Source organism: Narcine bancroftii, chromosome 2 (assembly GCF_036971445.1).
Source record: "Narcine bancroftii isolate sNarBan1 chromosome 2, sNarBan1.hap1, whole genome shotgun sequence".
NCBI classification, from domain to species: Eukaryota; Metazoa; Chordata; class Chondrichthyes; order Torpediniformes; family Narcinidae; genus Narcine; species Narcine bancroftii.
In genome coordinates this window covers 50,497,532-50,520,119 of record NC_091470.1, presented here as the reverse complement: position 1 = coordinate 50,520,119, position 22,588 = coordinate 50,497,532, and the positions used below count along the sequence as shown (strand labels likewise).

Sequence of the window (22,588 nt, the reverse complement as noted above, 5' to 3'; positions counted from 1 at the left end):
TATGATCTGTGGCATATATGAAAAACACTGCACTCAACCCAGAAGACAGTCAATAAGTGCTCAGCAGATTGCAGGTCACTTGAACTTATGCATGTAATATAATCAATACTTCTCAAAGATTAGGTTTTCAGGATCTTCAGAAATGACAGAAGAAACAAATGTATGACACATATGAATACCAACTAGATGGGACTTTATTTTGTTCAGATTGTAGACTGAATTCAATTAAAGCTAGTTTTCCTTTATAATAGGTGCTAAAATCATACAGCACTTATCAGTTTACATTTCGCAACAGCATTACCCTAATAGCGTAATATTTCATGTAACAAACTATAGTCACTACAGACAGAACAAAATCAAACAACTGGGCTTCTCTGGAAAGTGGATAATGTCACAAAATATATAGTACACTGTGACCTTTGGCTCATGAATGGATTGGGTTTATTTATACGATCCAGAAAAAAAACATTATTCATGTTAAAAGACAAAGGGTGCAGCAGGATTTGTTACTTAACCTGTTATCGCAGTATACATGTTAAATGCATATCATATCCTTCACGCAAGTTATGTCAGTAGTTTAAGAAAACTGTTTTCACTGACAGCTTTTCTGCTCTTGTGTACCCACCCTCTGATACTGATGTTTGTTTTACGATGCATGCAGCCATATCGTGGGAACCTGTGGTTTGTTTAGTCATGCTTATGTTGGGCGAGGAGAGAATTAACCTCTTACCTTGCTCGCTGCTGTTGTCCCCGCTTTGGGAAGCATGACCCCCACTGGAGGGTCCGGGCGTGCCGGCGGAATGCGTTGATGTTGCGTCATCGTGATCCCTGTTCCAAGACGATGGGTTCTGATACAAGAACCCGTAGCCACCCAAGGATTTTTTTTCCAGTTAGTATTCCCAAAGCAAATGAAGAACACAGAAAACAAAGAAAGGAAATAAATTAACAACACCATAAGTGCCCGGCAACAGTTTTTCTTCAGACAAGATTAACAATATACGAAGATGAAAATGATATTTGAGGCCCATTGTTGGTAAGTTTTATCTTATTAAACACAACATTATTTTGTTATAAAAGTTAACTATATGTTATGAAGTCTTTACTGTTGCATTAAAAGGCATGTCTGATGATTTTAAACTCACAGGCATTCACTTTTAGTTGTCTTGATGCCATTCTTTTTCTGTTTACACTAGAGAGATTTAGTGTTTGCTATCAAACAGACCAATTTTTAAGATTGGAAATCACAGCTTACTGTTGCACTGGAGAATGTAAGCTCCTCCTGGCCCCTACCCCTTTCCTGGTTGTTCATAAACCCATGCTTTTACTTAAAGGAAAACAGGATTTCTACTGTACAGGAAGAGCTTTATCAGCACCATATGAAGGCAGCGAAAAGATGGAATTTCCTCTCACAGGGCAAAAAAAAGTATACGTGAAACAGATCAGCCTTTGGGCTCAACCTATAAAACTCCAACACCTGCACACTATCATCTTTGCCAAAAGGCAGTTTGACTTTTGGGATGACCTAATATCTCGATGTCTGCCTATTAATAACAACATTGGGAGAATAAAGTGAATTAAATAAATAGACATTACAGTTCACGTTATAAAAATGTAAATACCTTTTTTACAGCAAAAAGCAAGAGAGTAAATGCAACGCTAACAGCTCCAAATCAAGTACAATATAGTGTAAATCTCAAATCAATAATTTTACCATTGTGCGGATGATGGTGGAAATAAAAACCAGATGAACTGGCAAAGGTGAATGTTGACTAGACACAGAGCAGTTCTACTACAGCAACAAGTTAGTGCAAACTGTAAAATAAAAGCAATGCTGTTGCAAAATTTAGAAATGCAGCCCCTCTGCCTGGATTCTGGAAGCTGATGCCTTATGAGCGTCCGTTTTTATCTCTAAGCTAGGAAACCACTCAAACAGCTTTGAGCTGAAGGCAAACAGTAGGCAGGGACTCTTCAGCCCGCTGCAGCCTCTTAACGTCAGCTGTTTGCCGGATGGTAATCAGATAAAGAGCCAAGAGAATTAAATGAAAAAGAGGAGAAACAATAGCTCTGCGTGAATTTGGTTCATTGACAACACAGAGCTAGAACCTTCCTGTAAAAACAAGACAAATGCAGTGAGTTTACCTCGATGAGGGCTTAAAGGGACACATAAAGTGCAGTGAATTTTATGCAATGCTATCTCTCCCTAACACAAATGCAAACATTATATTTTCAACCCAATAACATCTCCTCTATATTCCATACCAAAATTGAGCAAAAACATATTCAAGTTTTGTGCCATTAACACAGTCCTATTCTTTGATTCTTTTAATGGATGCAAGTTAAATAAACATGAAGAATATCATTTCTTGAAACTGAAATACTAATTTCAGAATGGATTTCAGAACTTTACACCCCAGTTTGAATGGTGGTCTTATCATCAATGCGCATCATGTCCCCTTTGCCACAGAATGCACTGGCAGAGGTTGCCTTGTCAGAATTTATTGTCATGAACCAGTCACGAAATTTAGTGTTTTGTGAAATTCAGTCACCATGCAAAACATGCTACCTAAAAGCGAGTGTACGCCACACATAATGATTCCCAGCATCAGTAAATTGTCGGCTACAATGGGTTTCTCCACAACCAATAGATTCCCCTCTCTCTCAATTGTACCCCCACCAACTCATTCCTAATTGAGTTAAAAAGAGTTAAAGAGAGAAAACCTTGCTGAAGAGTGAATGTAGCACAATAATAGGGAGCGTGAAAATAGATACAAGAAGCTAAGTCTCTGGGGGCAGTATTTTCTATTTGCTGGTCTACAGACTCACAGCTGATAATGCAAGTTGTAATTAATATAAAAGCAGGAGACAATATGGGCAAAGCTTGTACTGGCTGGGCCACAGGAGAACACTTTACCACTATACAGTCCCTCTCATTTATACATGCTATCTTCCTTAGCAAACAAAATCTTGCTACTGTTTTCTCTCTTAGAAGCCTGAAACAGATTTAACATAGACACTTAACTTGCAGAAGGAAAATGTTAAAGGATGTTAAAGGGAAGATTAGAATAAAACAGAGACAAAGTGGATATTAAAGAGTGTGTGTGTGTGTGTGTGTGTGTGTGTGTGTGTGTGTGTGTGTGTGTGTGTGTGTGTGTGTGTGTGTGTGTAAGAAAGAGAGAGAAGATAACAAAGAATGAGAGAACTAGGAGAGAGACCAAGTATCAAAGCCAATTAAAAATACTCTCATATGTTTTCCTTTTGCTCTTGTGTGCATTCATCATAGTAAACAATGTATATATCTTTACCTGCCATATTTTTTGAATGAAAGCTATTTTTGACAATAAAATCATGTGTCATTTGTCAACTTCTCTGTTATGAGGGCACAATAGGCTCATCCACATTTATTCAAACCATGTTTGTGGTGTCATTTAAGTTTGAGAACTTTCTTATATTTTCACGGCAACATAATATAAGTTATGTTTTAAGTTTAAATCCTTATTTGGTTTTCTTTTTGTAAAGCTTTCATTTTTAAAAATCTAACAGCTGCATTCTTGAAAGTTAGAAGGCTGCATTGGGTAAAATAATTGAAATGAAATTAAGGGTACAATGTACTTTATTTTATGTTTCAACTTTTACTGAAGTGTTGTGATGTTTTTTACTAATTGCTAACAATATCAATTTCAAGACAACACAAAAAAAATTAATTCTGTAAGTATATAAAACAGTCACTTAGTACTTAGCAAATACCATCAAATGTTTAACTGTAAAATAATAAAGGTATTGAAACCAATCATCAAAAAATATCTATCTTTAAGTCACTCACTCTCATTTGTATTTATTGATAAGGAATCATCTCAATACACAGTACTTATTTGAATTAAAATATATTATTACTAAAAGTGGATATTTGGAACTGTAATATTCTGCCAATATAACACGAATGATTGTAGTTTGAAGTACAAACATTTCAGCCTATTTTTGTCTGTTTCCTCATTATTTAAATCCATTAATAACAGTAAAGAAAGTTAAAAATGTATTTAACATGCACTATTACAAAGAAAATTTGCTGGCCATGACTTTAAGGTAGTAATTCAATTTTAGGCTCCAAATACTCAGAACTGGTCAAGCTTTGCTCTCGTGTTTATGACACCATCATAACTGTGTGATAGAATTACCACTTTATATCTCAGAGCCAGGAATATACTATTCTTCCTTTATTTTCTTTGGGGGGAATGGGTGAAATTGTAATTAGTAATTAACAGTTCTTGCTCTTCATCTGCTTTCCTTTCCTAAACACAATTAAAATTAATAGTGCGGTAAAAATCATAATACTTACATTTCCAGTTAACTAAACTATATCCCTTTGAAACTGTGTTCCACTGGTTTTTTTTTCAAATTTAACTAACTGACAATTTTAATAGTTCAAGAGCAAGGCAGGTATAAGGTTTAACATGTAAATCAATTCTAATTTTAAAAACGCAGCAATAAATATCAAGTCATTTTAGCCAATAAGTTATTACTCTAGCACTTGTTTCAAAAAAGGTAAAAAAGCAACAATGTGTATGCAATCTGACCTCTCAAACTATCAATTAAAATATTAATGCAGTTATTTACCATTTGGGCAGATACATTATAATATCTACCTTCTCCCAACAAACACAATGAATATTGACGTATAAAACAGGGATTTCTCAGAAGTAGGTACATTCAATTGTATTTAAAAAATGGTCTCCAGAACATGCAGCTGTCCCTCCTACAGAGTGCTATTTGCTGACGATGAAATATTTCTGCCGTAGCCCTTGAATGCAAACCTGTTTTACCTTACACAAAACTATAGCAACACACTTGAAGCATGATCTGATTGGCTTGGACTTTGTAACTTGCAATGGAAAGTAAAACTATATTATTCCCGATTCTGCTATGGAGTATCCATTCTATGTACTTGACCTGAAATATTTCACATTAATATACTTTAGCAACCTCAGGAATTCAAACATAGCTACCATATGTATTATCTGCATCTTTATTTAACATTTCATTACAATTAACGCACATCCATAATCAGGTTATAAACCTTCATTTATGGGTAATTCATTAGTTGTCACCTATTTAACAGGGTTATGCTAACCAGTAGTCATGAGAGAGTAGTTTTTACTCAAAATAGGCAGAGAAAGCCATTATTTTCACACTTTAAAAGTGATACAAAATTTGCTTCTCTTTTGTCTTTAGAGCAAAACATCAACCATCCTGAACTCCTTTTCCTCAAAGCGAGTGTTAACTCAAAATCCTTTGCAATATATACAGCTGCTACCACAGCACACTAACAAGGAAAGCAAGATGGTCTCCTTAAAAACTCAACAACTATATAGCTTGCATTCTGACATTTCACGATCTATAGCAGAGCCGGGCAGGTTTGCAATTTCTATCTCTGCCAATAGTATCCCTGTCAAGAGTGCAGGGCAATTTAACTTTGGAAGAATATTCACTGGCAAACGTTCAAAGAAATGCTACCAAGCAACAAATGATTTCATGCAAAACAAATTAAACTTGTCGACATAAGCGCAATCATCAAACCGAACACAAAGAAATGCTCCTCAACTTTTCACTATTGAAAACATTTTCCAGTACTAACCGACAACAATTTGAAAGATGAAATTATTGAAACTGATTTTCCAAGAGATCTTCATTAATACTGAAAATTAAATATCTAATTAGATTATAAAGAACTTTGTTTTATCATGACTTGTCCACAAGATATAAGCAAACTGCCATTTTACAATTTTCATTTCTTTGGTCATTATAAACAGAAAACCAAGGTAACTAATGCATTGCTCAAAATGATTAAAGACATTTTTTTACTTGTGATTTTCTAGGAAATATTGAAGAATTTATTTCATTTTTCAATTCCAAGTGTTTAAAATATATTGTAATGTTTTTTTAAGTAGTTCACTGTACAATTTTAGACCATATTGTGGCCTGAAAAAGATATATTGCATTTCAGTAATAGCACATCACTGCGAGCATTTGACACCCAACCAAAAGGTTGCAAGCTTTGCAAGCTCAACTATCAAGGCTTCATATAATATGAACTCTCATTGTTGGGTGATTTTTGTCACTCCACAACCAGACCACTAGATGGGGCATTATATAATTCAATAAATTACTGTACTTCATCAAAGAAATAAAAATACAACTACCTTAATGCAGCCCACCTAAGTAACACCTCCCTCCCACGTCATAGGGCAGTACTTACAGTTGATTTAAATGAGTCAGTATGCATCTAAAAAAATCTTCTCGACTGAGCAACTTATTATAAGATATGAACAATAAAAGCACTGAGAGTAAGGGAAGAACAATGTTTGTGAGTAGAACAATAAAATAATTAATATTTCACTAATCAGTGAAGATGCTTACTTTGAGGTTTGAAAATTAATGGATGAGCAATATAGCTAAGGGTTCTCTTCATCCCCAACCATTGTTATCTCTGGCTGGTGATATTTGTTCAATCCAGTTGATAAAATGTACCCCACATCTCTGCTAGGTTTGCAACAAAGAAAAATTCACTCAAGGTTCCAGAGCCTGATCTGGAACGAGGGACCTCTGCTGGAAATCAGTGTGCGTGGACTTGGGGAATGCCAGGATTGATCAAAGCTGTGATGTCTACCATGACTGAGAGGCATATGATTTCACAATATCTGAGCAGTTGATGGAACTATCATTTACATGAGATGCCCAGGACTTCGAGTGTCAATGAAACTATATCCTTACAAGGATATAATATCTTCAGCTGAGAGAGGAGGGCAATTAGTAGCATAAAAGAAAAAAAAATACAAAGATTGCCATTCCAACATTGAATAATATGCCTAACCCCAGAAAGCCAAAGAATAAATTCACATGCACTTAACATTTTGAATGAATGGAACAATATAAAATCACATTGATAGATAATTATCATTCTGTGGCTGAAGACTAAAAATTAGGTCTTAAAATGGCATGTCCACCAAATCAATTGCGAAAAGATAATTCAGCATGTACCCAAGATATATTTTGTGCAGAGTGTACAATCTGAACAACATCCCATGTAAATAATAAAGTTAAAATCATAATATGGAATATACAGTCAATGCATGCAGTTATTAAACAGTTTCTCATCAGAACTATCATCTGCAATGTCATGCACTTTTCAACCAGCTACATTTAAAAGAGAGGCAGCTTGAAGTGAAGCTGTTTTGTTTTGAACAGCAAACAAAGTGAAATTTAAGCATAGCAGAGATGCTCTAAAAATGCAGTTTTCACTTAAATTTGATGAAAGCATGTAGTGAAAGGATACTTCAAAGGAGAGGATGAAAGGACAGTGTTTCTAAATTAGAAGTGCCTGGTTGTGTTCCTTTTATCAGGGAGTTCATGGCTAGGTGCATGCACAAAGTGGGAGCAGAGAATTAGAATTACTGGCAATTCCTTTAAGAAGAGTTTATGCCTGCGTTATGTACAGGTATCAGCAATATTCGTGCCACCCATGTTGCTTGTGATTTTACACATGAAAAAGCTCAGAATGAATGTGTGGTGTGTGTAACAGATGGAAGATCTACTCTGCACAATAACTTGGGAGTTGGTGAAAAATTATAATTTTCAATAATATATCTGAACCAAATTGCCAACAATAAATTGATTATAAGCTAACTCGTCTGCACACTACATCATGATTTGGTTGGAGGTTAAGTTTCAACATTCCAAAACAGAACGTAAAATTTAAAAAAAAACAGAACAGAAAGGAAAATAGAATGAATGCATTAAAAATTCCTGAAAGTTTCTACAACTCTTTAGGAACATATTTTCATCATTTAAAAATGCAAAAACAGGTGAAGATGTTAATGTTGAAACAAGTTAATAGCAAACTGAATATGGTTTATATTTCAATTCTTGTAAATTATGATGAAAAAGAACTTAAAACTGTGAATGAATGAATAATAAAAACAATTTGGCTGAGTCTAAAGTGCACAATACCCCACTTTCTATGTCAATGACAATACTGTATGCATATGCTTGCTTCTAACTATCCCTATCCCAGTACAAAATATCTTCATAAGGATTTAGTAGTCATCAAGCAGTTGTATCTTTCTCCCCATGTGGCAGATTGTCACCACTGAATAGGCAAGGAGAGGTGTGTGCTTTCGGGGTGTCAAGCAGCTGTCACAGATCTGTCACTTCTATAATGAAGGCAATCCTGGCTCACAACAAATTAAAACACATTTCCTTTCAATTTGTGCTCTTCAAGATCTAAATCAGTTCAAACATTCTAGCCATTTCATGTGCAAATAAAACAATACAGCACATGCATGGATGAGAATGGCTACACACCAGGTAAACAGAGAAGACTATAAGCTGCTTCAGATCCTCTGAAATACTTAATCAACACCATCAATGCACTAACTTTCACCAATTGAGATCTGGCCTTGACTTTATTACTTAAAGTCGGTAGCAAAGAAAAAAAAAGTCAACAAAATGAATTAACATGTTCCACTACTCCTTGGAACATGCACTGCCCATCCTCTGACCAAAAAGACAGAAGACATAATTGTAACAAAGGTTTCATCTTTTATTTGCCAGTATCTCTATCTTCTTTACCAGGTTCGCTATCCTATTCTTCCCTCTCTCTTCCAATCTATCTGGGTGCTCCCAGAAATGAATATATAAAATACTTTCACCAGAAGAGCAAATAGAATTTTCAAACAAATAAATATCTTTTCAATCCAGATTAGAAGATAATATTTAATCCACATGTTTAAACGTTAAAGTGCATACAATAGACTTTTAACAATGTAGAGTGAAATGATCGTAATGCATTTCACAAGATACCAAGACTAGTTGTGAATAATTTTCATACAGCTCTTCATCTCCCTGCTGGTGTTCTGGTTGCTCAAATTAGTGCCCCTTTGAAAACAAATGGCAGGGGGTTTGATGTAAAAATTTTCATAGTTGAAATCACCAGGAAATAAAGGCTCTAAATTATAATACTTAATGAAGTGGTAAAGCCTAACGGGTGCGAGATAAATGGGTTGTTATATTTGGTCTGTTTTGTGTTCAGAATGTTGCACTACTGTAACTAAAACTACAGTTATCATATTATCAAAATGTTAACCTCCCAACCTCATCCCATTATAGTGTGTAAATTAGAATTTTTTAATGGAACACGGTAAATTGGCTAAAGCATCTGCCATCTGCCAGTAACTTAAACAGTCTAGTTTATCTAATCTCTTCAGTATAAACACTAGTGAGCTACATTTCTACACATCAATATCAACTGAAGTACAATCCCATTTTTAAAAAAATCTAATTCAATTTTGTATCAATAGTCAAACTAAACTCCCTCACAATTATTCTGCGTGGGGAATATGGTAACATTTTCCATTTAAACCAATTGTGATTGAAATACAAGATAAAGCGTTTAAGAATCTGATCATGTTATGAAAACAAGGTCCAGATAAAAGAATATAAAATGCATCCAATGTCATCCACAACAGTTCTTATTGGTTTTTTTTGTCTTCCCCTGCCAACAAGGCTTCACAGATCTATTGTTTCTTTTAGAGTGGAAAATACCTACTGCGGTTATTTAAAATTACATCACAATGTGTTCCTCTCAGTTATAAGATACTGATGAATTCGAGAAGCAGATCCTATATTGCGGTCTCCCTTGTGACCGAGGTTTTTTTTTTCTAAGTCCAATCATGCGATTTCCACACCTATAGTCCTTCCCCAGGTAACCCTTCACATGCTTCAGGGAGACAGTGAGATTTACAGAAATTATAGCACTTTTCTGATTCTCTCGGGAGGGTGGGCTGAAACGCAACTATCAACGGTGTCCCCCTGTGCGTCCAGCTGGCAATCTCTCGCTCGGTCTTCGCGCTAAAGATCCTCCCGACGCATCTGCAGCATTTGGTCGCACACTCCCAAGCTGACTGCAGCCCAGCTGAAAAGTTCAGGGTTTCACCGCACCTGCTGGCTCTTCACACCGACGCGCGGAGCCTCACTCAACCTAGGCGGATTGCTTCCAAACTGACCGAAAAGTCGCAGGTTGTCTGTGCAACAAAGCAAACGACAAACCGCGTCTCTATTCCAGTTAACTTCAGGGCGTTGCTAAAGCGAATCACTGACAAAACCTTCTATGTGACTGGGTGTATTTAATCACGGCGACCTCAATACATGAGCCAGGTATGGATCGGGTGGAATAAATGAACACATTTTAACGCACGAGTAAATACTTGAAAGGACTGTTTTCTCTAACCTCAGCAAAACACGACCTTAACCAAACCAAACGCTTGCAATATGTTCACAACTATTTGCCGCATCGTTCAGTGCCAAACTGCGGATTTGATTTGAAGTCTGCAAGGTCCCTGATTCTATAACCGCACAAAATATAAAGAATTCCCCATTGGAACTTGCACCAGTTCAGCTCAGCTTTGACCCCGCCACGATTCTCGGGGCGGTAATAAACATTGCAATCACTACATCTGGAACACTTGGAATGCAAAAGTTAACAGCGCTCACTCCAGCCCAAAAGGCCTTAAAACTTCGCAGGAGACGCGTCTTTAAAAGCCGGCATCGTCCTTGTGGAACTTTGCAGAACCGGTCGCGAAATTGTCAAATTCAGCTAAAACGCTCGTGACAAGATACGAGACAAAAACTCAAAGAAAGTCCACCGCAGGTAAACAGTCGCGATGATTCACACCAAAAAAAAAACTCGCAGCAAATCCATGGCTGTAATCAAATGCGAACTTCACTTACATGCTCTGCTAAATTTGTCGACGATCCGGACAGCTCTTCGTGATCAGATTTTGAACTTCCATCTCGATCATCGATAACTAAATCAATTGGCATTTTCCCTTTTAAACAACTAATGTACCGATGGCAGAAGTTATCACACAGCTCGTGGACCTGAAAACAAAAATAATGCACATCATGAGAAGGAGAGAAACCAGTGTGTTTCTGGAGAGACTGTCTTTGCAGGAATTACATTTAAAGGCAAGGAAACAATACTGAAATTGTTCGTGCTCTATTATTCTCCAGAGACTGGAGCAACAAGTATTTGAAACAGGACAAAAATATGCAGTTAACATTAGCAAATAACGCTATGCACAAAACGACCCATATCATCTTACTGCTCGTTCATACCCCTCGTTATGTGGATTATTTTAAAACTCTGAGTGTTGTATTAAAACGGGACACCTTCTTTACATTATTGGTTGTATTTTAACGGCCCTAATTGTACTTTATCTGATACTTTGCAGAAAATATTATTAATAATTTGATTCCTTAACTGTAGGCAATACATTGTGAAGCAGTTACAGCACTGGGTATTCTGTTTGACCCTGTAAGTTAAACACTTAAGCTCCTGTATGGAAATTACTTTCCAATAGTGTACATTCAAGCTCAAAGCCACAGTAAAAAAAAACAGCGATCTGCAACTTCAAGCCGAGTGCTTAAAAACCAAACGCGGTGGGGTTTTTTTCTTTCCTTAAACAGCTCAGCGTCTTACAGTAAAAAGGTCGCCTCATGAACCTGTCCTGTACATTTTGTTTCGGTTTGATCTTAGAAAAATCAAGCGCCCTCAGTAAAAGACAACATCGTCAATTTGTATTTTTTCAATGTTTCTTCGAACAATTTAACCAAATACATGTTTGGTTTAATGCTTGATTTGCCATTAAGCCCGTTTTGCGCAATACTTTAAACAGTGCACAGAGGCATTTGGAAATACAAGAGATCGAAAAGAGCAACATCAACAAAAAAAGATCAGACTTTACCTTTTCTAATTCCAAGAGATGGAACCTTAATACTTGTATAGCTTGAATCATCTGCAAATTTATCACCAATGTTAGATATGTCAAACAGAAATACGGATCGCCTTTAATTCTTTGATAAAGGTTGTATGAGGAAAGTAAAACTTTAAACGTAGCAAACACGTTCAATCACGCAGATTACATTAGCTTTTTTAACGTTTCGAAAATCGACATTATAGAACTCAGCTCTGTTATGAAATGATTTCGTGTTCCCAGGTTAATCTTGATCGGGTGAAACAAAAAAGTTAAGCCTGTTTCTTTTTTAAAAAAATGCTTTTGGAGCTAAGAGGCTGTCTCAGACGGGGACCACAGATCTCAATACGTGTTTGAAGTCGGCTTTTGGTCGTTTGAATCCGAAATTCTTGGGGATTTGTGAAACGATCATGTCGAAAGTGCGGGAAATGCTGAAGTGGCTCTTTCTTGCTAAAGCAGTCTTTTTCCTGAACGCCCCCAACCTCCTGCGGCTGGCAAGCGGGTTGTCATGCAAGTGTTTCACCGGGTTACATTTCGCCTCCTGTGAAACGCCACCGAGATAAATGGAATTTACTCAGAGCCACGTTGATTAAAATTCAGCGAAAGGGTCATCCGAGTTCTAATAGCGACAAGAGGCACTGTTTTCTGGACAAACAACAGCCACGTGCACTATACATATAACTCGAAATTGTGTTATAATAAAATGTGGAAAGTCTTACCAAGTTATCCAGCTCTGGATTTGAAGAGAATAATGGCTTTTCTGCGCGAACCTGAACAATAAAGAAATTAGTTTAATGCGACCAATGCATTAAGAGTTTGAGAACTCTTTATGCATTCAAGGAAAGTCTTAGCGTCTCAAAAGGCAAGGTGCATTTACCAAATGAACAGAATGTGAAACGCAATTAGTGTATAAATGATATGTAATTACTTGTAATTTGAGACATTTATTAAAATAGTTCTATGTTCCACCAGTAGATACCTAAACAATTGACTGTACACGTTTAAGAAAACAAAACTGCTGCTTGACTGCTATCGTAAGTGTTACAATGGTCTATCTCGATTTGCAGGGAAGAAGATGAATTGTAGACCTGCTTTGCGAATACTGCTATGTCCTCGTTGAAGGAGTCAGACGAACAGACGTCACCGCCTGCTACGCCGGGTTCTCGGGGAGTACAGGTCGCTAACTCGCATTTCTCAAAAACCAATGCTAATAGCGGAAATAAAGGATGCCTGAAAGACAAGGAGGATTTCAGTCAATTCTTTTCAGTCCAGCAACACACGGACCTTTTTAAAACGAGTTGTTTTTGCAATAAAGATACTCTGCCCTTTCATCTGTATTTATTCAAGAAAAATCCTGCATCTGACTCACAATTTGAAATTTGATGTTTGGAGAATTAGACAGCTGCTAACAAGTAATGGTGAATATCGTGAACTATCTATTAACAATTCGATATATTCACCCCCTTCAAGTTAAGCAACAAGGCAGCAGCCATTTTGAAGTAAAACATAACTTAACAGAACAGAAAGAGTGAAAAAAAAAACTTGCAGCTTCCGGTCACTTCAGAAAGCGATAATCATTAAGGTTTGTGAATGGCAAAAATAAATCTTAGCATGCATGTAAAACAATATTCCGGCGGATCCAACTGCACTCCGTGTCTGCAAAATAGTGGCACAAAGTTCAGTGCCCCGTGCGTGCATGCAAAAACTTTTCAAAACTAGATACTTTCTCTCCTTCTGAACTTGCTCTTTCTATCTTGCTTTCTACCGAGTTGCTTATAAACTGATTTTTTTGACTCTCTCCGAGGAGTGCGTCAGTGTTCTTTTATATTTTATTACCTACCCATAAATTGCATCTTTATCTCTCTTTAGGGCATCGTTGACAGCAGAGCCCATGCTCGTGGGCATGACATTGGGATGAGGTGTATGTGGTCCGTAGTGTTGACTGTGGAGCGGTGGTCCGTGGTTGAGGTGGTGAACTGGAGGGATCGGCCGGGGGGCGTGAGGGTCTCCGTACATGGACGCCGGGACCCCAACTCCATCCATCCCACCGTAATGAGAAAGTTCATCGTACTGCATCGAAGAGAGCAATATAGGATCAGGAAAAGGTGGATGGTCGGGAGGTTGGGAAGGGGAGAAGAAGGGAGAAATATTGTAACAGAATTGCTTTTAAAACAGCAGACCTGCGATAAGTATAACGCCCGCTCGTGCATATATAGTTTGCATTTAAACCGATTTTTTTGTTGTTGTATCTGGGCCGCCATCATCACTAGATGAGAAGAATCGGACAGGGCCCGCCGATACAGGATTATCCGATAGGTGAGTGTTGCAGATTAAACCTACCCTTTGCGCCATCAGTCTGCGCTCCCACACTCGTGGATGTGCCGTCTCTGTAATATCCCCCAGTCCGGCTTAGTTGGGATTGAACGAGATCCCTTTATTTTCCCAATCCAGTTTTCGACTTCTGTTTATCCTCCACTACCGCAGTTTAAAGCGGACCCAGGATAGGGAACTTTGCCTTTTTTTTCCTCTCTCCCCTTGTTTTCTTTTCCAGAAGAAGCGAAAAAAATGTCAAGCCAAAAAAATACTGAAGGTTACGATCGGCCCGTCAACAGCCCGCTTGTAACAAAACTGTCGTCTCTCATGGCTTTTTGCCACTCCAGCTGTCAATCAAAGCAGGGGTTGTCAAGGTATTGAATGAATGATGATCTGTCGTTGCAACTCCGGCTGCCTTGGACCGCTATCTTACTGTAAGAAGAAACGGCGATGAAAACGTTCACGAGGAGTTAACAACAAAAAATAAGAGAGAGAATGGGGTGAAAAGCAGCCTCGGCTTCTTTCGTGGTTTTTTTTTTTGTTGTTTGTTTGAATAAGTGGCTGTCAGTAAGTATTGAGGAGGTGGCAGGTTGGTTGGTTACAGAGTGAGTGTGTTGTCAGTAATAATGCGCTGGCAGCGCTGAGCGGCGGCGGCGGGAGAATGACGGAACCCGGAAGTAGTGGTGGCCATAGCCAGTCGTACGCCAACCAGTCTCTGATATGCAGAGCATGCAATCCGGACTGCTGCAAGTCGTGGGGGGAGCCAAACCAAAAAAAAATCCCTCACCGCATCTTGCCCCCACCCACACTCTCCCCCCCCCAACACAAAATAAGATTAAAAGGCAAGATCTCTACATCAATCAGCATTGCGTTATCTCAATAAGGTTCAGTGTCCCACTTCTTTTATATCAAGCACGATCTCTGGGACAAGTAAAAGTTGTTCGCTTGTTAAATTATTCCAAAACTTCCTAAAGTAAGCTAATGACTACAACGTTGCGGTGGTGTGTGTTTTTTTTTATAACCCACCTCCTGCAATTCGAGCGGTTGAATATTTTTCACACTGTACACTTGCAAATATAACGCTGGGAACCCGTTAACTCCTGCCATTCACGAATGACCAGCACGCAAGCATATGTTTGGGGACGGAGGTGCTTCAGAGGCTAGCATCCGTTTTATTTCAGTAAGTGGTTAGTTGCGAAGTTCAACAGGCTTTACATTTATTTTGCTTCCAGACATTCTTTGAGCGAGCTCGTTTCCCCCGTTTACTTTTCCGAGCTTTGTTGTGGTCTGCAGTGTAGGTTAAGACATTTATCACGATAATCCTGGATAATGGTGTGCCTAATTGTGTGGTGTTATTTATAAAATTAAGTGTGCTGCTGCACCCCCTTGAGCACAAATGAACTTTTCCAACCCAAAAAAAAAGCTTTTGCAGGGAAAGTAATTTTGTGCGTCTCGTCCAATCCTTTGGCTGGATCCAAATTCATGCACCCAGCCGTACATCATGGCAGTCAATTATCATAGCTTCATCTGATCATCAATCACAGGAGATGCTAGAAGTTAAGGGGCGGAGCATTGGTCGACCCATCGATTGCAGGAGTTTTGTCTTCTCCCCCCCCCCCCTCCCCTCCCCTCGTTCACGGTCCCCTGCGCACAAAGGCCAAAGCGGACTATTCCGTTTAATATTGGGCTTCATCAATAGACACGCTGCCTTTTGTGCATGTGACATCACATATCGACGGTTCCACAAAAATGGCAAAATACATTGTCTACTGGATATTTGATTTCCAAAATTAAACATGAATCACGACTTTGTCAAGACAGTTAGAATATGTGCACTTTATTTTTCTGGACACAGGGTATAATAACAATGCAACTTCAGAGGTCAATAAAGCAAAAAAAAAAGGTGAACGATTAGGAGGACGGTGCTGATAACGATAACCACTGCAATTAAGCAGTTTGATTAAAGGAAGCATCATAACAACATTGATGTTAGTGAAAACACCCCTCATATAAAAAGTAACATTAGTGCAGCGGTTGACAAACGCCAGTGGGCATTCCAACACGCTTCTGCCTGAGGTTACCAGGGAGTGTTGACAATGCAGGACACCGTCGAAAATCCGCTCCCAAAATACTTCTACGCATTGTTCTCCCTCGCTTTCTCCAAAAGAAAAAAGACGTACAGCCACTGAAGGTCCAGCCGCCTTCCGAGATGTTCTTCCGATAGTACTCTTCTGGTATACTGTGCTAGCGACTTGTCCTTCCATCCAGCATGGTAAGTGCAAGCAGAGTGTTTAGTAAGTGTTTCACGAGGATGCATTTATTCTTGGGGACGAATGACAACGTTGTCATGGTTTTGCCTTAACGAGCAACCACATATTTATGATAGCTGTGTTTTAATTTGCTCCTCATGTAGCAAGTCAACATAATGGAAGCTAGGTGTATATAGCGCGGAGGGTTAATGCGCGAAACACTCGGGTTGAATTCAAAGCGCCTCAAATTTTCACCTCATTGCAAACGGTTACAAACATTGCTGAGCGGGACCCGGGGTCCAAGGCGTTTGTGAACCGAAATCTTTTTAAAGCACTAAAGAAAACAACGAGCGGTAGCGGCGATGAGTAGAGTTTCTCAAGTGATAAATAAAAGTTAATGTTGTGTGACAGTCATCGGTGACTATTGAAAATGCATTTGTTCCGAGTCATTTTTTGTAAATGGGTTTGACTGCGGCATCGTACCGTAACCGTTTATATATGTTGGAATATGTTGTAACTCGGAGCATTGCGTAGACTAAATTTTCCAACTGGACTCGCGCGGAGATCTGCAAACTATGTCCAGAAATAGGCATTTTCTTTCAAGCATCGGAAAAAAAACCTCTCAAATAATTAGCCGATACTTATCAAAATAACAAGCCTTTATTTTCCAGCGGGAGCCAAGTTGTACATTCGGATTTAAGTGATCAAAAAAGTTCTAAATTATTGATTTCATTTTCACCATTATTATGAGAAAACATTTACTTCCAACGCATAATTGATACAGGGCGGTCAAAAGAAAGGCACGGGTTCCACCCTGTAATGAATGGTTTTCACCCGACATTTTATCCATGGAAGTCTATTTATATCATGGTTTAAATTTTTCTTGTGCGCAGAACGGAAGTACTTTAATATACACCATGCCATCGTGTTTATTCGCAAAGAACGGATTATAAGTAATAGAATTCAAATGCAGACTATTAAATCGTGAAGAACATTTGTATCAATTGCTTCGTTGGTTTTCTTAGCTTAACAGTTAGTTTATGCGATGATTTATTCCCGAATATATTAAAAACTTGTTTGAGGTTTTCTCCCATAAAACTTTGGATTGATATTTTGTTTAGAAAAACATGTCCAATGAATATATTAACTAGATTTTGCAGTTTTATATGCTCCGTTTATCGATAGGTCTCAACGGGAATTTAATCTAAGTAAAGGGTTCATTAAGAGATGGGATTTAAGTAGCTGCGGTTTAAATAACGCAAATCTCTGTTCGGTTATGGAGTACATCTTCATCAACAAGCAGATAGTAGGGGATAGTGGAAGATTGCTTTAACAGCCGGTAAAATTTCATCTTCTGGTGTCACATTGAGGTCAACTTGGGGTTAGAGCTATCACTGTTCAGTCTGAGCAGTCCAGCTGTGATGAGATTCATTAAGAGTACAGTATCTGTTTCAAGAAAAACAACACTAAGACAATCAGAGGGGGAAGGATCCCGCTGTTGTTAAAACTACAAGTGCGCCGAACGAAATGGTAAATGTATCAAAACTTCCTTAAATTCACCACGAAAGCCTACAGAAGCAAGCCTTGCCCGCAGTCAACCGCCCCCTCCTCCCATTGTCTCTTTTAAGCCAACAGTGATGGGACTAGATTCTGATTTACTGAGGAAAATCTTGTTATTGAGCAGAAAACACGTCCACTGCACGTTATTGTAATTTTCTCGTGTCGCACAAGGAAGTGCACTTTCAATTTTATTTGAAAATCAGTATTAAAGGGGTACGGAGAGTGCAACAAAACATTTTCTAAACTGTTTTTATATCTATATGAAGATTTTTCCTGAATTATTGATTCCAAAATAGACTGTTACATAGATGTATCCCTGATAAAATTCACTCTGCTAATATTGTTCTTTATATATTTGCACCAATAACGATACAATATGTTTAACTTAAGGTATCGGGAACCGTCAACGGAGGGTCGAGATATGACAGAAACTCATAACAATGAAGAGAAGCGATTACATTACGGATCTGCATTATTTTCGAGATCTCGTTTCCAAAAGGGACACGTTTGAATGTCCTCGACACTAATCACAGCTAAAGCTTCCTTTTGTTTAATTTTGATTGCCTTTCATTCTAAGATTGAGTGTGTCTTTATTGCCGTATCGGGCGTACGTTATTTTCTCCCTGCATTGTGTAAATTTCTTCATTTCTTCTTAGCAAAACTTTGGAGTCTTCACTTGTTCGGGTATAAAGGTAAGAGAGAGTATTGAAACTAACCGTTCGTATTTTGTGACCGTTTCGCCATTGAATCATTTTATTCCAAGAATCGTATTTTCGAAATCGCCACAACATTATAGTTTGATTGTTTTAAGAATCATAAACTTCACTCTAATCCACCCAAACTAGGAGTAGGAAAGAAGATCGAGAGCGATTACATTGAACTTCTGTTGACCCCAATGTAAATTCGGCTTTAAGCAAGCCGTTATCACCGGACTTGGTATTCAGAGGTTACCTGCAAGCCTCCGAGCAGAAAAGTCATCGGATTCCCTTATGCTGCCCCAAGTTGATCACAATCAACTAATAAAGTAAGCGATGTGAACTTTTGGAAAAAATGTTCTGCCTTGGTGGGCGAGAAGTTCATCAGAAGGCACGTCTTTTAGACAGCCCTTTAGCGCTATCTGGCGGGGCTGGCTGTAGTAATCCAGTTGCTAATAAATACTCAACTGTATTCCTGAAATGTATTGGAAAACCTTGTAGCCGCGCAAAGTTTATTTGCCAGAAAGACTGGGTCAGTGATCTGTTTTTAAATGAGCAGATTATATTGTACGCATTGAATCTAATTCAAACACAGCACAATTTGATAACGTCGCTTCCAACACACCAATGATCTCATTTCGTTTTCATTATCGAGAGAGTAAACTTTTCAATGTCCATAATACCATGTTGGGTGGAATGGCGAAATGCGTCTACTTTGCATTGCTGTCTATTCGCTGTTCCGCGCACTTTTTTTTAAATCTTCGGCTCGCCTCCCAATGGAATTGATTTCAAATTTAATACTTTTTTTGGTTTTGGAAGCTAAGGGCGGTAATTCTAAATTGTCAGAACTGATTGCCGACATTATCTTTCCTCTTTAAGTGCATTTTAAAAGATATCACACATAAAGACTAATTATTTTGATTGCACAATGCCTGACTGCTTGCGAGGGAGATCAAGCATGCATGGCTGGAAATGTGGAGGTCACTTATACCGAGAACTTTTTAATCGCGAGCGCTGTTGTGGAAATGATCATACCTCAATACGTCGCCCACACACGCGAATTGCGCAGGAAAGCATTTTAAAAAGTTACCTGTTTCAAGAAGGGTGTTAATTTCGTGGGGAAAGAGGGGGCGGATCTTTTTAGGGATATTTTGCCGGATTTTCTTTTCTTTACTGACCAGAATGTTTACAATCTGTGATATATTAAGCCCTTTTCCGTTTACGCGTTGTTTATTTATAATTCGCAAGAAAAGCAATATTTCTTTTGAACAATGTTTTACATTAACCGAATAGTGGCGAAAACAAAACAGGCCGATTTAGGTAGTTATTTTGGATGTTAATAGACTATGCTTCTCTGCTTCTTAAACACAAGCTTGTCGTGTTTATAAGTAGTGGGATCATTTAATGAGTGTCATTAAAGCGTGTTTCCATTGCAATTATCCCTGGATTAGAACCACCAAACCAGGTTAATTTGAAAAAAAAAGCAATTAGCGCCTGCTGTAACAAAGCAACGGGCAAATCTTTATAGACTTTTTTTGTTATAGTCTTGAGATAAATTCCGCCTTTTCGATATTTTCTGCACATAGCTATTTTAATCTCATACAAAAAGGAACACTAATGTACTTTTATACAATGCTTCATATTAACATATTACCGCAGCTGTTTGTTTGTTTTTCATTTCTGTGACACAAACACGTATATTTTATGTTCTTATCTCCAACAAAGCTATTTTAACCGATATTGATCTCGCTATTTTGACCTAATTAAATGTAACTTCTGGTCTGTAAGCTCTTTCGGGGAGCGATGAAAATTGGTTACAAATGGCGGTTATTAAAATCAGAAATCATTCTTTCTCCTCTGCGCAGCCATCCAGGAGGTGAGACTTTAATTGATGGGACAGTTTTAGTTTTTCATTATAAAGATCAACACAAAACTCATTAAGGGTGCGTATTATTTATCGGAAAAATAAAATATTGTTCACCTGGAACAGTGTCGGGCCATTTCGGAGGGGAAACCAATTCACTAAATTTTCTAATCCTATGCTTTACTCTTTCCATTATCCTGGCATTTTTATACGGGCAATATGTTTTGGCACATTTGGAACATCCAGCGATTATATTATTTAAACGTAGAAGGACGACTTCAATTGGAAGTGCTTGATCTTTTGAAGCGGTGATGAATATTAATTTTGCATTAATGATAATTATTCACTTGTTAACTCCAATTTAGCTGTTAATGTGACTTTGAGCAATGAAATATCACATGATTATGTTATTGTATACAAAACACGCAAACATGTAGAGATTTTTGGTTACAATATAGAGCTTCGACTTAAGATGAGAAAAGATGACAAATAATTTCTACAATTTTATGATTTTTGATTCCAACTTGCCCATACAGTTCAAAATCATAAATCAGTTTAATTAAATCCCTTCGTAAATTTTACAAAGCCACTGGTTTTTTTTCCCCATTGTATTTTTTAAAAGTTCTGCGTAAGTATGCTTATATTTACTCTTTAACATCGAGGAATATATTTTCCCGGGTGATACAAACGAGCGTAAGGGAGAATTTAAGAGCAGAAACAGATCTATAGACCGTATTCTACTTCGAAAACCACCGTTTTATCTAGAGAACAAACCCCATCACTTCCCAATTGATACAAAGGAAAAAAAAATCGTTAAAATGCACGGGAATGCCAGGTTGTTGAGTAAGCAACAAGGCGGCGGATGATCTGTTGTTTCGTGAAGGTCAGGTCACGGGCGAGCTTTCCCGCCCCCACCCCCCCCGGCCCGCAGATCATTAGGTGTAATTGGGTAAGTTTAAGTGGACTTGGGATGCCTGTACTTAAGTTAATAGCAATAACCTTCTTACGGCTGCCCTGTCCAACATTATTCATCGTTGCCAGGCCGATCTGAAAGCGATTCCCACTCCAGCTTTCCAGAGCTATTTCAGAATACGACCCCAGTAATGGCATTGCGGGAAATCCCATCACTTTTTTTTTGCTCTTTCATATGATGTAAGAAAAGCAGACAACATTTAACCTGTCTTCCATTCTGAATCCATCAGAACAAACGCGTACTTCAGCGCTAAATATAATATTGATTAATTGAAATACAATGCAAGTTTCCAAGGCGCATCGGACTATTATAAATATACACTGCAAGTTAAACTATTTGAAATAAAAACATTCCTGAGTAAAGTCCTTGCTATTCGAATCATGTCTGATGCTTTGAGAAATATAAACGGAGTGTCATTTTTCCAAATGCAGATTGACATGGAATATCGATTTAATTACTAAATGAATAAAAATAACTCAGCCAATCAATTGGTCCCTGCGCTGGCCATCACGAAACTTACGCTGCGTTCTCGTTTTTATGGAGTTAAGTGAAGGGGGAAGGGGGCGCACGAATTTCGAAGAAGAACAGTGGATGAAATCTGATCCAGTACCCAAAAGTGCTGGAGAAAGTCGGATTAAATCTGATGACATTTATGGTCTTTGGAATGTATCCGTAATTCGTTGCGAGCATGAATCACCTGCTCTCCGCGAACTCTGTAATCCTCCTTTTACAGTTGCTGAAGATATGTCGTAAAATATCGCCGAGGGATTACAAAAGAGAGGTGGCATCTGCAAGCTTCTAAAACGGTATTTGGGAAAAAAGATACAAGGGTTAAATAGCTTTACAGCAAGTTCAACTGGTTTCATTGAGTTTTAAAGATTCAAGAAACCATTGTGGTCCAGTGCACATAATTGATCAAACATAAAGCATTATTCAACAGAAGGTTGTGTCATTTCATTGTACAATTAATGTAGCCCACACTAGTATAAATTATAAGGGAATTATAAATGTAAGTGAACACTTAGGCTGTTAACGTAATTTTCTCTTGTTATCTCATGGCAAAAATCACAAGGCTCATTGAAAAGAACTCAAGACCATTTTGATACTCTTAGTCATCGAGAATGAAACAA

General features: G+C 38.0%; 1 protein-coding gene and 1 long non-coding RNA gene across 5 annotated transcripts in view; one reads left to right on the top strand and one right to left on the bottom strand.

Annotated features, from left to right (window-relative positions):
• Nucleotides 1-14,777, bottom strand: part of meis2a (Meis homeobox 2a) — a 118,775-nt gene extending 103,998 nt beyond the window's left edge. For all 4 annotated transcript variants that reach the window (XM_069916647.1, XM_069916644.1, XM_069916645.1 and 1 more), the window contains exons 1-7: nt 14,145-14,777; nt 13,645-13,874; nt 12,893-13,034; nt 12,524-12,574; nt 11,796-11,846; nt 10,780-10,929; nt 731-848 (exon numbers count right to left, since the gene is read on the bottom strand). In XM_069916647.1, coding sequence (XP_069772748.1) covers nt 731-848; nt 10,780-10,929; nt 11,796-11,846; nt 12,524-12,574; nt 12,893-13,034; nt 13,645-13,874; nt 14,145-14,156 — 754 coding nt within the window. In that variant the 5' untranslated portion in view covers nt 14,157-14,777. The remainder of the gene's footprint in view (nt 1-730; nt 849-10,779; nt 10,930-11,795; nt 11,847-12,523; nt 12,575-12,892; nt 13,035-13,644; nt 13,875-14,144) is intronic.
• LOC138753524 (uncharacterized) lies at nt 637-21,069 on the top strand. The gene is made up of 5 exons (XR_011351216.1): nt 637-1,033; nt 12,872-13,386; nt 13,674-14,120; nt 14,356-16,389; nt 18,317-21,069. It is a non-coding gene; the product is annotated as an uncharacterized lncRNA (long non-coding RNA).
• The last annotated feature ends 1,519 nt before the right edge of the window (nt 21,070-22,588 follow it).